Raw genomic sequence first — 13,851 nt, 5'->3', positions numbered from 1 at the left:
TTGGTGTCACATTTTGTCCCAAATGTATCAAATTTATGTTTTTCTGGTAGATCAAATATAGATCTTTATTTTTGTAGTTGACAACGTTTTGATAGCTGTCAACGCTTTTGAGATATGCGCTTTAAAAATCTGTAATTTTTATTTTCAGCCTAAAAATTTATCAAATTTGACATGTCCCCTAACTGTCACATTTTGTTCCAAGTGCCCCAAATTTGTATTTTTCTTGTAGATCAAATCCAGGGCTACAATTCTATAGTTAACACCGTTTTGATAACTCCGCCCACTTTTGAGATATGCGCCTTTAAAAATGTCTAGCCTCTCTGCGCCTTCACCTTTCTCATTTCAGGTTCCTATCTTTAAAGTCGCATATCTCAAAAGTGGGCGGAGCTATCAAAAAGTTGTCAACTGCAAAAATGAAGCACTGGATTTGATCTACATAATCAATATACATTTGTACAATCATTTCTTGAAACCATTTCAATTTTTCAAAAAAAAGGTTTTTTTGAAAATTTCTCTTTTTTTTTCAAAAAATTATTTATTTAATTACATAATTAGTTGTTCACCCCAACAACATGTGTCCCACACGATTCCTATTCCTCCTAATATAATGTTGGAGGGCTCGGATTCTCTGATGACGTCGTGTGCGTGTCTCGATGAACTCTTTGGCGACGGCGTCTCGTCCGGCACGGTTTTTTAGGAGCTGAAATGATTTTTTATCGATTTTTTCAAAGGTCGCGCCAACGACACGCCAGCTACCTGATAAAACACATTATTCTGATCCGAGTAGTCATTCGGCAAGAGAGGCACTTGGAGCCTCTGCGTTGGCTTCTCTTCAGAAGCCTGAGGCACCGAATGGAGACTTATGAAGCCACGCCCCACTAGACGGTCTATGAATCTATAGAAAAAAATTTAATGTCTGTCTGTGTGTCTGTGTGTCGTTACGGTACCTCTCATGGTCAAAAACTGAAATTGCGAGACACGCGCCGCGTAGGAAGAAGCATTCCAGTGGGACGTGGCTGGAAATGGAGAAGATTTTAGGATCGGTGTGTCCGGATGTCCGCAATAAATTTTATGAATTATATCGGACATCTGGACACACCGACACAACAAAACATAAGCACAAACAGACAGGTATAACAAACAATCTGGGAGAAACTTTGAAAATTTTTTTCAAAAATTAATTAATTTTGACATGTCCCCTTGGTGTTACATTTTGTCCCTAGCATTCCAAATTTACAATTTTCTGGTAGATCAAAAATAGAAATACATTTTTGTAGTTGACAACTTTTTGCTAGCTCCGCCCACTTTTGAGATATGCGCCTTTAAAGATAGCTGTCACACGGAGAGCGGATCTCAGCATGCAATCTTTAAAGGCGCATATCTCAAAAGTGGGCGGAGCTAGTAGAAAGTTGTCAACTACAAAAATAAATATCTATTTTTGATCTACCATAAAATTATAAATTTGGGACAGTGGGGACAAAATGTGACAGCTTGGGGACATGTCAAAGTTGGTTAATCTTCAACAGAAAAGCGAATTTAAGGGTTTGATCTGATTGATTGAACTTTGGCGATTTTGGTCTACAAGCGATATACATCTGACATTAATGATTAATTAGTCAAACTAATTAATTAATTAGTCATAAAGATCACAAAAAAAACAACAAAAAAACAAAAATGATGTCATTAGTGGCTTCTCTAAGGGGGGTACGGTATGGTGACACTTACGGGACAATGGAGACACTTAGGGGGCATTTAGGGAACATTGGGACACTTAGGGGACAAAAAGGGGACATAAAGGTATCCGTTACAGTAATGGGACATTTTCACTTTTTGGGATCTAGTGACACTTAGGGGACATCTAGGGGCCATAGGGCACCTCAGAGACACATATGGGTCATGGGACATTAAAGGGACACCTAGGGGAGACTTGGGGGACATTGGGACATTTAGGGGACATGTGACACCTCAGAGACACCAATGGGACAAACTCACATTTCAAACAACTGTTTCCACTGGGGACGTGTCGATTGTGGCATCGGATTCGTGGTCGGCGAATCGAATTTGTTCGATGGAAAAAGAATTTTCGGGAAAAGTTCCAGACGGACGAAATAGTCGACACGGTCGGAGAGCACGTCGATCCACTCGATTGGCGACATTTTTACTACTGTAATGACGGGGAATTATCGATGAAAAACGAATTTATCGACAAAAATTTTATTATCGATAAAATTTTCATTGTCGACAAAAATGTTCATTATCGACACTCACACTTAATCTGTATCGATATCATATCGTCTTCTTCCATTTTGACATAAGAAATATGTACATCCACATGAGGGGCGTTCCCGAATCTCGTTCGATCGATTTTCTCGCAAAGGGAATCGTAATAGGAGAGGATGAGGTCTTTTGTGGAGAAACTGTTGAGATGGAGGTCCGAGAGGAGTTCAATATCCTTTCGGTCATCAATTTCCAAGAATTCGTAAATGTATTTTAGAGCGATCTGGGAAAAACAACAAAAAATTGTGAAAAACCGATTGAAATCGATGTTATACGCGATTTTTCAGTGGTGGCCTAACTTTTCACTCGACGGCCTAGAAAACCAAAACTCGGCCACCGCGCAAACCAAGCTTGAAGTATACGTAAAATAGAAAAAAAAACTTTTAAAAAAATCAATTTTGAGTTGAAAAAAGACCAAACTTTGACATGTCCCCTTGGTGTCACATTTTGTCCCCGCTGTCCCAAATTTACATTTGTCTTGTAGATCAAAACCATGGCTACATTTTTGTAGTTGAAAGTTTTTTGATGGCTCTTCACGCTTTTGAGATATGCGCTTTCAAAGTTAGGCGCCGATGAGGAGAGACGCAGAGAAACGACAGTGGCTGACTGTCTGCGTCTCTCCTCCCGGGTGCCTATCTTTAAAGGCGCATATCTCAAAAGCGTGCAGAGCTATTGGAAAACTTTCAACTTCAAAAATGTAGCCCTGGATTTGATCTACCAGAAAAACATAAATTTGGGACATTTGGGACAAAATGTGACACCAAGGGGACATGTCAAAGTTGAGCAATTTTTTAATGAAAACCGGTTTTTTTTTTCATTTTTGTAGGTTTTTAGGATTATTGGACATCCGTACTTACATAAATATTACTGTAGTACTCGGCCGGCTGCCTCTGTCGAATATTTTTTCGAATCTGAGTCTCCAAAGATGCGGCGAAGTGTTGTGTGGACAATTTGAAGCAGCTGAAATTACAGAATCTGTCTGTCTGTCTGTCCGGATGTCCGGATGTCCGGATGTCCGGATGTCCATTACTCACTTTGGTAGGAGGAGACATCTGACGTCATCAACCAATCCATAGCAACACTCCAGAATGCTCTCGATTCGTTCAGATGACGTCACTTCACGCATGTAGGATTTCTGAAAAGCAAAAATTTGGATGATTTTCAGAGTGGTGGCCGAGTTTTGGTTTTCTAGGCCACCAAGTGAAATTCTAGGCCATAACTCGGAAATCGCTTAAAACTTGGTTTTGACCAAATTTGAGTGATTTTGATGGCTTTTTGACAATTTTACCGGTGGTGGCCGAGTTTTGGGTTTCTAGGCCACCACTCACCAATCCCTTATTCGACTCCTTTCCGTCGGCACACAGATTTTTGGCGATTCGAGTGACGATATCGATTTTAAGGGTAACAAAATGAGATAACAAAATCGATATTTGGGATTCACACGTTTCGCGTGTAGACTTCAGAAGACGTGTGGAAGTTGTGCGCACTGCGGAGAGATCCTCGGCGTCGACGAACTGAAAAAAATTTTTTGAATTTTTTAAACAATCGGTCAACTTTGACATGCCCCCTTGGTGTCACATTTTGTCTCATTTGTCCCAAACTTATATTTTTCTGACAGATCAAAACCAGGGCTACATTTTTGCAGTTGACAACTTTTTGATAGCTCTTCACGCTTCTGAGATACGCACCTTTAAAAACTGGTACCTGGAAGCTCGATGGGGCAGGAGACGCTCTCGTTTTTCTGCGTCTCTCCTCCCAGGTGACTAACTTTAAAGGCGCATATCTCAAAAGCGTGAATGGCTATCAAAAAGTTGATAACTACAAAAATGTAGCCCTTGATTTGATCTACATGAAAAATATAAATTTGAAACGTGGGGACATAAAGTGACACCAAGGGGACATGTCAAAGTTAGCCAATTTTTCAATGCAAATCAATATTTTTTTAGACCATACCTCCTCTAATCTCTGAAATTGAGCAAACCGCCTGTAGCCCTCCTCGACGAAACACATCGCTTGCTCGATTCCATTCGTCGCCCGAACTAGACGAGACGACTTTTCGATGTGCGGACGCATCGCCTCGCTGAAAAGCTTCCGCGCGTAGGTGTGGATGTTTTGGCACATTATCTGAAATCGAAATCATGACCTAGAAAACCAAAACTCGGTCATCAAAACTAGGGAAAACACATTTTTTGTAAAAAAAATGTGAACACCAAACTTTGACATGTCCCCTATCTGTCACATTGTGTCCCCACTGTCCCAAATTTGTATTTATCTTGTAGATCAAAACCAGGTCTATATTTTTGTAGTTAACAACTTTTTGATAGCTATTCACGCTTTTGAGATATGCGGCTTCAAAAATAAGTACCTCCATGGGCGAGAGAGAGTGACGCAGACAGGCAGCCGCTCACGTTTCTCTGCGTCTCTCTTCCAAGTCGTTTATCTTCAAAGGCGCATATCTCAAAAGCGTGAATAGCTATCAAAAAGTTGTTAACTACAAAAATATAGACCTGGATTTGATCTACCCGAAAAATATAAATTTGGAACAGTGGGGACAAAATGTGACACCAAGGGGACATGTTAAAGTTGAGCAATTTTTTTGAAATTTTTGAGGTTTTTTACGTTTTTTACACTTACATTAACCACCGAAGCGGAGCATATCACTAGATGATGAGGTAGAGTGAATTCCAGCCGGGACATGTCATCGGATATACCTAAATGAGCATAAAATGGACATCTGGAAAGCTGGACACACAGATTGAGACACATACCTTTCTGAATACATAAGAACGAGTATAAGCCGGCCGGGAGGGGTCTCCTTGCACCGTACTTCACAGAATCGCCGTCTTCATCCAGGGTGATAGTCCTCTCAACCATCTGTTGAGTGACTTCCCGCCAGGAGTACGTCCAGAAGACACTGATATCTTGGAACCACTCCTCGAAATGGAAGAGTTGACATTCAGGCAAATGAAACGTCTCGACCATGTTTAGAAGGTTCCGGAGGGTTACAAATAGACGCATTGTGGTCTTTGTGAAGTTTTCGAGGTCCGTCGGGTTGCGGAGATTGATTTGGGAGAGTTGGAGTTGCAGGGAGGACCGGATTGTGACGGCGAGCTGTAGATCATAAAATTTGCTATATTTCTGTAGTTGAAAGTTTTTCGATAGCATTGCAGGATTTTGAGATATAAGCGTTTTATTCCAAAAATGTATTTTGGGTTTTCAGTGAAAATATGCAACTTTTAGTGGTGGCCTAGGTTTTCACTCGGTGGCCTAGAAAACCAAAATTTGGTTATCCCATAAGCCAAGTTTGAAATTAACGTAAACTAGAAAAAAATCTTGAAAAAATCAAATTTGAAGTGAAAAAACACCAAACTTTGACATATCCCCTTGGTGTCACATTTTGTCCCCACTGTCCCAAATTTAGATTTTTCTTGTAGATCCAAACCAGGGCTACATTTTTGTAGTTGACAACTTTTTGATAGCTCTTCACGCTTTCGAGATATGCGGCTTTAAAGTTAGACACCTGGGAGGAGAGACGCAGACAGTCAGGCGCTCTCGTTTGGTTGCGTCTCTCCGCTCAGGTACCCATTTTTAAAGGCGCATATCTCAAAAGCGTGAATAGCTATCGAAAAACTTTCAACTGCAAAAATATAGCCCTGTTTTTGCTCTACAAGAAAAACATAAATTTGGGACAGTGGGGACACAATGTGACACCAAGGGGACATGTCAAAAATGAGCTATTTTTCAACGAAAATCGCTTATATCTCGTCACTCTTTACAGCTATCAAAAAATGGTCAACTGCAAAAATGTAGATCACGATTTGACCTACCTCCTCATCCAATTTAATCATCGCTGCACCGATATAATTGATATCAAACTGATGAAAGAATATATAATACGGTTGACTCTCATTGCTCAACGTCATCCAAAGCGTCTGAATCTGTCGACACAACTCGTGGAATTCCATCTTTCTGAGGGTCTCCGCGTACCGCCCGACACTCGATTCCAGAAGTTTCTTGAGCTCAGAAGACAAAAAATTCGATGGATTCAGAAGATTCTCGAATTCGTCCCATACGTCGAGTACACAGATGTCGGCGATCAGTTTCAGAGAAATATTGATCGATTTTAGGCGGGACGGGGAGACGGGCGGGAAGAATGGCTCCGTGGAATACGGTTGGAGGATGCATCGGATTGTGTTGCATGTACAGTCATTTAGGTAGATCAACGCAGGGTTCTGGAAGAATTTTTGGTTTTCAGAGTGGTGGCCGAGTTTTGGTTTTCTAGGCCACTACTCGGAAATCGCTGAAAACTTGGTTTTGCCAGGATTTAAGCGGTTTTAAAGGGTTTAGGCCGAAATTTCGACGATTTTACTTTGGTGGCCGAGTTTTGGGATTCTAGGCCACCAGGTGAAATTCTAGGCCATTACCCTAAAACCGTTAAAACTGAATTTTCGACAGTGTTTTAGTGGTTTTAATGACTTTTTGACGATTTTAACGGTGGTGGCCGAGTTTTGGGATTCTAGGCCACCACTTGGAAAACTAGGCCATCACCCTAAAATCGCTTAAAACTTGATTTTGAGCGGTTCTTATCGATTATTAACCGTGATGGCCGAGTTTTGGAATTCTAGGTCACCAGGTAAAATTCTAGGCCATCACCCTAAATCCGTTTAAACTGACTTTTTGACGATTTTACTTTGGTGGCCGAGTTTTGGTTTTCCAGACCGCCAAGTGAAATTCTAGGCCATCACCCTAAAATCGCTTAAAACTTGGTTTTCGACGGAGTTTAAGTGATTTTTTATGACTTTTCGACGATTTTAACGGTGGTGGCCGAGTTTTGGGATTCTAGGCCGCCAGGTGAAATTCTAGGCCATCACTCAAAAGGCGCTCAAAGCTTTGTTTTTTTTTTACTTTTTGACGATTTTTAAAGTCTAAAACGTCTGAGCCTAGAAAAAGAAAAAAACTGAGGGCCTAGAAAACCAAGTATCTGGAAAAATTAGGCCACCAACCAAATAGGCGTTTTTTTTTTTCATTTTTTATGTAAAGCTTGTGATTTTTTCACAAAATCACGTTTTTCTAATTTTTCTATTCAAAAATTCGAGTTTTAAAGCCCAAAAATCGTGGGGGCCTAGTTTTCCGTCTGATGGTCTAGAAACCGAAAACTCGGCCACCGCCGATAAAATTGTCAAAAAGCGTTTAGTAGGAGTCAGCGCAGAATACGGAAAATTGGAAATCTCGAAAAATAAAAGTTCCTTGAGCGAAGTTTGAAGTGATTTTCGAGTGGTGACCTAGAATTTCATTTGGTGGCCTAGAAACCCAAAACTCGGCCACCATGCTCAACTCACCAATAGCGGATGCTGTAAATCCACTTCCGACTCGCACGCTGTCATTTTGAGACTCACGTCGGCCAACGCCTTCTCGTCTAATTTCTGAAAACATTTTTTGAAAAAGTTTTTTTTTTCGAAAAAAAAAAACGTTTTTTGGACACACCTTCATTTCATCGTCCCACACCAGGAAACATGTCATTTCTCTGAAAATTGATTAATTCATTGATTTCAGACAAAAATTTGTAATTAATTAATTAATTAATTTTTTGTGTCCCGTCACTCACGTCACTTTCAGCACAAACGAAGGAACTTCAAAGAAGAACGCAATTGAGTAGAACATTGAGAAGGTCGGGTCGCCGAGGTTGCCGTCGTATTCGGTGGCCTAGAAATCAAAAAAAAATTCTAGGCCATGACAAAAAATAGTGAAAATCTGACTATAATCGATGGTATACGCGATTTTTAGTGGTGGCCTAGGTTTCCACTCGGTGGCCTAGAAAACCAAAACTCGGCCACCAAGCACTACGAACTAGAAAAAATCGGTTTCTAACTCATATTTCTCGAATTTGAACTGAAAAAACACCCAACTTTGACATGTCCCCTTGGTGTCACATTTGTCCCAAATGTCCCAAATTTGTATTTGTTTGATAGATCAAAAATAGAGCTACATTTTTGTAGTTGAAAACTTTTTGATAGCTAATCACGCTTTTGAGATATGCGCTTTTAAAGTTATGCGACTTTCAGGAGAGACGCAGAGAAGACGAGAGCGTCTAACTGTCTGCGTCTCTTCCCATCCCTCTTGAAGATACCTACTTTAAAGGCGCATATCTCAAAAGCGTGAAGAGCAATCAAAAAGTTGTCAACTACAAAAATGTAGCTCTATTTTTGATCTACCAGAAAAATACAAATTTGGTACACTTGGGATAAAATGTGACAGATAGGGGACATGTTAAAGGTGAGCTATTTTTCGAGAAAAATCAAAAATCAAAAAATTCAAACGCTTATATCTCAAAGCGCTATGAACCAATTTTAAAACTGTCAACAACCAAAATGTAGCCGTTGATTTGATCTACAAAACAATATAAATTTGGGACATTGGGGATAAAATGTGACAGTTAGGGGACATGTCGAATCTAGCATTTTTTTTGTCTAAACTCAAAAATTTTGGAATTTTCAAACGCCTCTATCTCATTTCTCTTTATAGCTATCAGAAAACCGTCAACTACAAACATATAGCTCTTGATTTGATCTACTCAAAAATTTAAATTATCCCGCTCACCTCACAAATGCCGGCCTGCCACTCATGAAAACACGTGGTCATCTCCAGAAACTCGTCGAATCCCAGTGGCTCTATCATATTCCTCCGGTCGTTCCTCTTCAATGTCATTTCGAGAAAAACTGATTTTCCGCCGAGCCCCGCCCCCAAATTGATATTCTTCCTGACGGATACATCTAGCGGAAAAATCGATATTTTCAGCTGTTCCTCGGAAGACTTTTTGTCGGAAAAAGTGAGTTTTTTTAGGAGAGACGCAGACCGCGAGACACTTCTTTTAGCTGTGGAATCTTTCTTCTGATTGAGGCCAAATTTCAGGGAAACATCCTTTTGACTTCCGATTTCCCTGAAAAATGGAAGAGTTTTGGGTTTCTAGGCTATTCTTACAGTTTAGTCATCCCTGAGGTGTTGAGTTCCTGGCGCTGACAGGTTTCGGGTCTGAAAATTGCATTTTTGATTGAATTACTAAAATTATTATGATAGATCAAATCCGGAGCTACATTTTTGTAGTTGACAGCTTTTCAATAGCTCCGCCCACTTTTGAGATACGCGCCTTTTAAAAATTAAAATGTCCCCTTAGTGTCACATTGTGTCCCCACTGTCCCAAATTCATATTTTTCTTGTAGATCAAATCCTGATCTCCATTTTTGTAGTTGGCAATTTCTCTCTATCTCTTCACGCTTTTGAGATATGCGCCTTTAAAGATTGGGAGGCGAGAGAATGTGCGAAACGAGGAGGGTGTCTCGTTTCTCTGCGTCTCCCTCCTTCTCGCCTTGGAGATACCTAACTTCAAAGGCGTATATCTCAAAAGCGTGAAGAGCTATTGAAAAACTTTCAACTACAAAAATGTAGCCCTATTTTTGATCTACCGGAAAAATATAAATTTGGGACAGTTGGAACAAAATGTGACACCAAGGGGACATGTCAAAGTTGAGCTATTTTTCAATAAAAATCGAAATTTTCAACACAAAAATGGGTGTTTTTTCTAATTTTTCTGTTTTTTGAGTAGTGGCCGAGGTTTAGTTTTCTAGACCAGTAAGTGGAAACATAGGCCACCACACGAAAATGCGCGGTTTTCTCATTGATGGCCGTGGTTTGGGTTCCTAGGCCCCTTTTCTAATGACCTACCCAATAATATACGCATAAACATTGTCCGGACACGTTGCAGTCGCACCATTACTATTAATCGGTCGGATTTCCAGAGTGTAGGTTTGCTGGAAATTAGTTTTTCTTAATTTCGAAAAAAAAAATTTTAAGTTTTTTTTGACCTACATATTTTTCACAACTCTTCCGTAAATGAGCAAGACGATCTTTCACTTTGAAAATCTGCAAGAAAAAGTCAAAAAATGAGAAAAATTCAGAAAAAACGTTGGTGGCCGAGTTTTGGGATTCTAGGCCACCAAGTGAAATTCTAGGCCACCACTCGAAAATCGTTTAAAACTTGGTTTTCGACGGAGTTTGAGTGGTTTTGATGACTTTTTGGCGATTTTAACGGCGGTGGCCGAGTTTTGGGTTCCTCGGCCACCAAAGTTAGGCCACCACAAAAATTAACGTTTTTTAACGGTTTTTCGTGGTTTTTTTTCGCAAAAACTCCTATTTTTTGACCTACCTCCGAAAATCGATCGATAATTGTCTCGAGATGAGTGGGATCATCTGAGAAACTAATGGAAAGTGCAGCACATATCGATTCGAGTGCCTCTTCCCTCATTTTGGGAAAAGGGGGGCGACAATAAAATAAGGGGGACTGATAAGAGAAAGAGGAAAATGACACATTTTTCAGATTACGCTCACTTTTTTTTTTGCGAAAAGGCGTCATAAGGGGTTAATAATGATAACGGAAATGTAATGGGGTGGCCGAAGTTTTGGTGGCCTAGGAAACCCAAATTAGGCCATTCGGGATCTCATGTTCTTGAAAAACACGGCCAAGACGCACCAGCATCTGTATATCAAAGTGATTTCATATGGAATTTTTTGTTTTCGGTGAAAACGCGCCGCAGGCACCCCAGCGTTTTGAAACTTGCCAAAATAACAGCTTGGTTAGATAATTTTCAGTCAGAAAACACGATTTCGTGCGCCATAGGCGCCCCAGACACAATTCAAAGGGATCTCAAAGAAAATCACTATAGATTTTGAGAGTGTATTTCGGTGTTACCTGATTGTCCCATAAACTCAATTTTGTATGGGTTGGACAGAACAAAATAGCACATAATTTTTGTAGTTGACCATTTTTTTGTAGGGACACTACCATGAAAGTTATAGGTTCTCAAAGTGAATAGGTCCAAATTTTCGCAAATGTGCACTGAAAACATTGAAGCCCGTAACTTTCTTGTTAGTGTCCATACAAAAAAATGGTCAACTACAAAAATGTTGTACTATTTTTGCTCTGTCCAACCCATACAAAATTGAGTTTATCGGACAATCAGGTGACGCAGAAATACACTGTCAAAGTTGGTCATTTAACACTGAGCGGTACTGTGTAAATGCGAACGCATCTTTCAGAACAGTTTTATGTCAGATTCTCGAGCCATCCAGTCCCTAATGATAAAATTGGCTCTGGTGTCTTCTAATCGACTAGAGCCGTTTCATCAATAAGTTGACAATTTTTTCTGCAAGTCGCTGGGCGAAGTTGCTCATTTTTAACTGAGAATTTCAAATGACACATTATCTTACTAGGGAAGGTCATGGAGTCTTGGGACGTGACCTATATCATTAGAAAGCTGAAAGAACGCTGATTCCAAATATATATTCAGTTTTTGCCCTCGAGAGCTGGTATTCACACAATACAAGACAAAGTTAGTAAAAATGACGAGTTATTGCCTTTGTTTCGCAATTTACCCAACTTTGACCTCATTTTCTCGAGTACCGGGGCTCGAGGGAAAAACTTGATTATATAATTGGAATCAGTGTTTTCTCAGCTTTCCAAAGATATTGGTCACGTCAAATAACTCCAGACTAACTTCACGACCTTCCCTAGTTCCGCATCCCAATTTCTGACAAGGGAAGTTCATGACGAGGCGAGTCGAACTTTTCTAAAAATTGGACCCCCCTGGTACTTTCGACCCTGCTGATTCCAAAAATGCAAGAAAAATCAGCGAAATGCTCGCGTGAACCGAGTTATGACCCGTCAAACTTGCAATTCTACTGCACAAGTGTCGATGAAAACGTGAAAAGCTTAACCACGTGAACAAATTGAAAAGTTTGACGGGTCATAACTCGGTTCACGTGAGCATTTCGCTAATTTTTCTTGCATTTTCGGAATCAGCAGAGTCGAAAGTACCAGGGGTCCAATTTTTAGAAAAATTTCAAATCCCTCGTCCTGAACTTCCCTTGTGAGATTGTCAATGAACTTTTCCAATTTCTCCGATCCCCAAGTCCAACGAGACACAATTTTTGTCATTGTATCACTTTTTTGTCATTGTATTCGTATTCCATAGTCTCGGTTCAACGACCACCAAATCGAAACCCAAGTCATAATAATTCGTCGCCCCTCCAACTCGATTGTGATCTTAAAGATCTCTCTTCCCTAAAGACTTCTTCTTCTCCTTCCCCGTTTCCTCCCCTTCCCACTATAGACTACGTCGTACTCCGCCCTTCCCCACACTATTTCTCTCTGTTTTCTCTTTCGAATTGTCATCATTTCTCTCCGCACCGACACCACCGAAAGCATTTTGAGAGTGTGAGAGACGCAGAGATCGGCTACGCGCGTTCTCATCGTCACGGCTGGAATTGTTTGAGTTTCTTTTCCTAGTTTAGAGAGAGAGTGTGTGTTTAATTGTCATCATGTGTTGGGGCGACAAAATGGAAAAAAAATGTTATCGGGGGGTGACCGACGATTATCGATTTTTCGGCCTCCCCGACAGACATGCGCCCCTTTTCAATGTGTCTGCGTCTAATTATCTAACCTAACATATGATTGGGTACTTTTGTTTTAGGGCCGCAAAAATATTTTTTTATTTAATTCTTGAATGGAAACTTTTATTTTCTACCAAAAATTTGTTGACGAAGAGAGACCGAAAGTTTAAAAAATATTTACACAAAAGTCACGTAAACCAGTTTTTAACGGAGACCACACCTCTTCACCGTCGGAGATTTCCGTTCTGATTTTATTTTTCTTTTTTATTGGGCGGTCTGGCCTAAAATTTTGGGTTTTTTGGCCTAAAAATTGGATTTTTCAAGAATTTTTTGTTGTAAAATAGATTTTTGCCGGTTTTTCAACATTTTCTCTCTAAAAATCCCCTTTTACAGCTATAAATCACTTTTAAAACTTTATTTATCTTCAAAAATTATTTTTCTCTTTAAAAAACAGTAATCGCGTTGAGACCCAACGACAACTTTTCGTGTATGCGCATTTAAAAATACCGTATTTTTCGGTGGAAAATTATTTTTCAAAATTAACCATTTTCTTCGGTTTTTAAGTAGAAATAAGTTGGTTTTCACTCAAAAATTCGAAATTTTAAGTTAAAATCATTCAAAAACAAGTTTTTTTCCTCGAAATTTCTGTTTAAACTCTCTAAAAATCGAGTTTTCTCAAAAATTGTCTATTTTCTTTGATTTTTTAATGTTTTTCATCTCAAACGCGCCTATTTTCTTCTTAAAACCCTCAGAAAATGTAAAATTTTTATTTCCTTGATTTTTTCCAAAAAAAAACCAATTTCGTGGCGAGACCCCGCCGACAGTTTCCTGCCATGCGCCTTTAATGTCGATTTACGGGGGTTACTGTAATTAATTTATTTCTTTTGTTTTTTCGCATTCTTTCCCTCATTTTTCCCCCAAAAACCGCCGAAATAATTTCTTTTTTTGAATTTTCTTCTGATAAATTGGTTCTCCACGTGATTCTCATGCTCTCCACACTCTTATCTCCAACCAATTGTCATCAATTTCTCGTGTTTTGATGATAATTTCTCATTTTATGTGTAGTTTTCTCGGCCTTTTTGCTGAATAAATGCTTTATAGTTTGTCTTCTTCTCTCTACTCGATGCTCGA

The 13,851-nt window shown here is 39.6% G+C and overlaps 1 protein-coding gene across 1 annotated transcript; it reads right to left on the bottom strand.

Annotated features, from left to right (window-relative positions):
- Positions 1-559: 559 nt before the first annotated feature.
- Positions 560-8,982, bottom strand: GCK72_000098 (uncharacterized protein; the record flags this gene model as incomplete). Its single annotated transcript, XM_053722264.1, has 16 exons — positions 560-700; positions 757-895; positions 948-1,016; positions 1,993-2,164; positions 2,269-2,500; positions 3,135-3,237; positions 3,312-3,412; positions 3,606-3,791; positions 4,231-4,401; positions 4,912-4,988; positions 5,046-5,388; positions 6,105-6,509; positions 7,617-7,700; positions 7,762-7,801; positions 7,883-7,980; positions 8,875-8,982. 16 exons carry the CDS (start codon positions 8,980-8,982, stop codon positions 560-562), a joined length of 2,469 nt encoding a protein of 822 aa, XP_053590909.1.
- Positions 8,983-13,851: the final 4,869 nt, after the last annotated feature.

This window comes from Caenorhabditis remanei, chromosome I (genome assembly GCF_010183535.1).
Source record: "Caenorhabditis remanei strain PX506 chromosome I, whole genome shotgun sequence".
Lineage (NCBI taxonomy): Eukaryota > Metazoa > Nematoda > Chromadorea > Rhabditida > Rhabditidae > Caenorhabditis > Caenorhabditis remanei.
The sequence above is the reverse complement of the archived record's forward strand: the minus strand, read 5'-3'. Positions and strand labels throughout refer to the sequence as shown.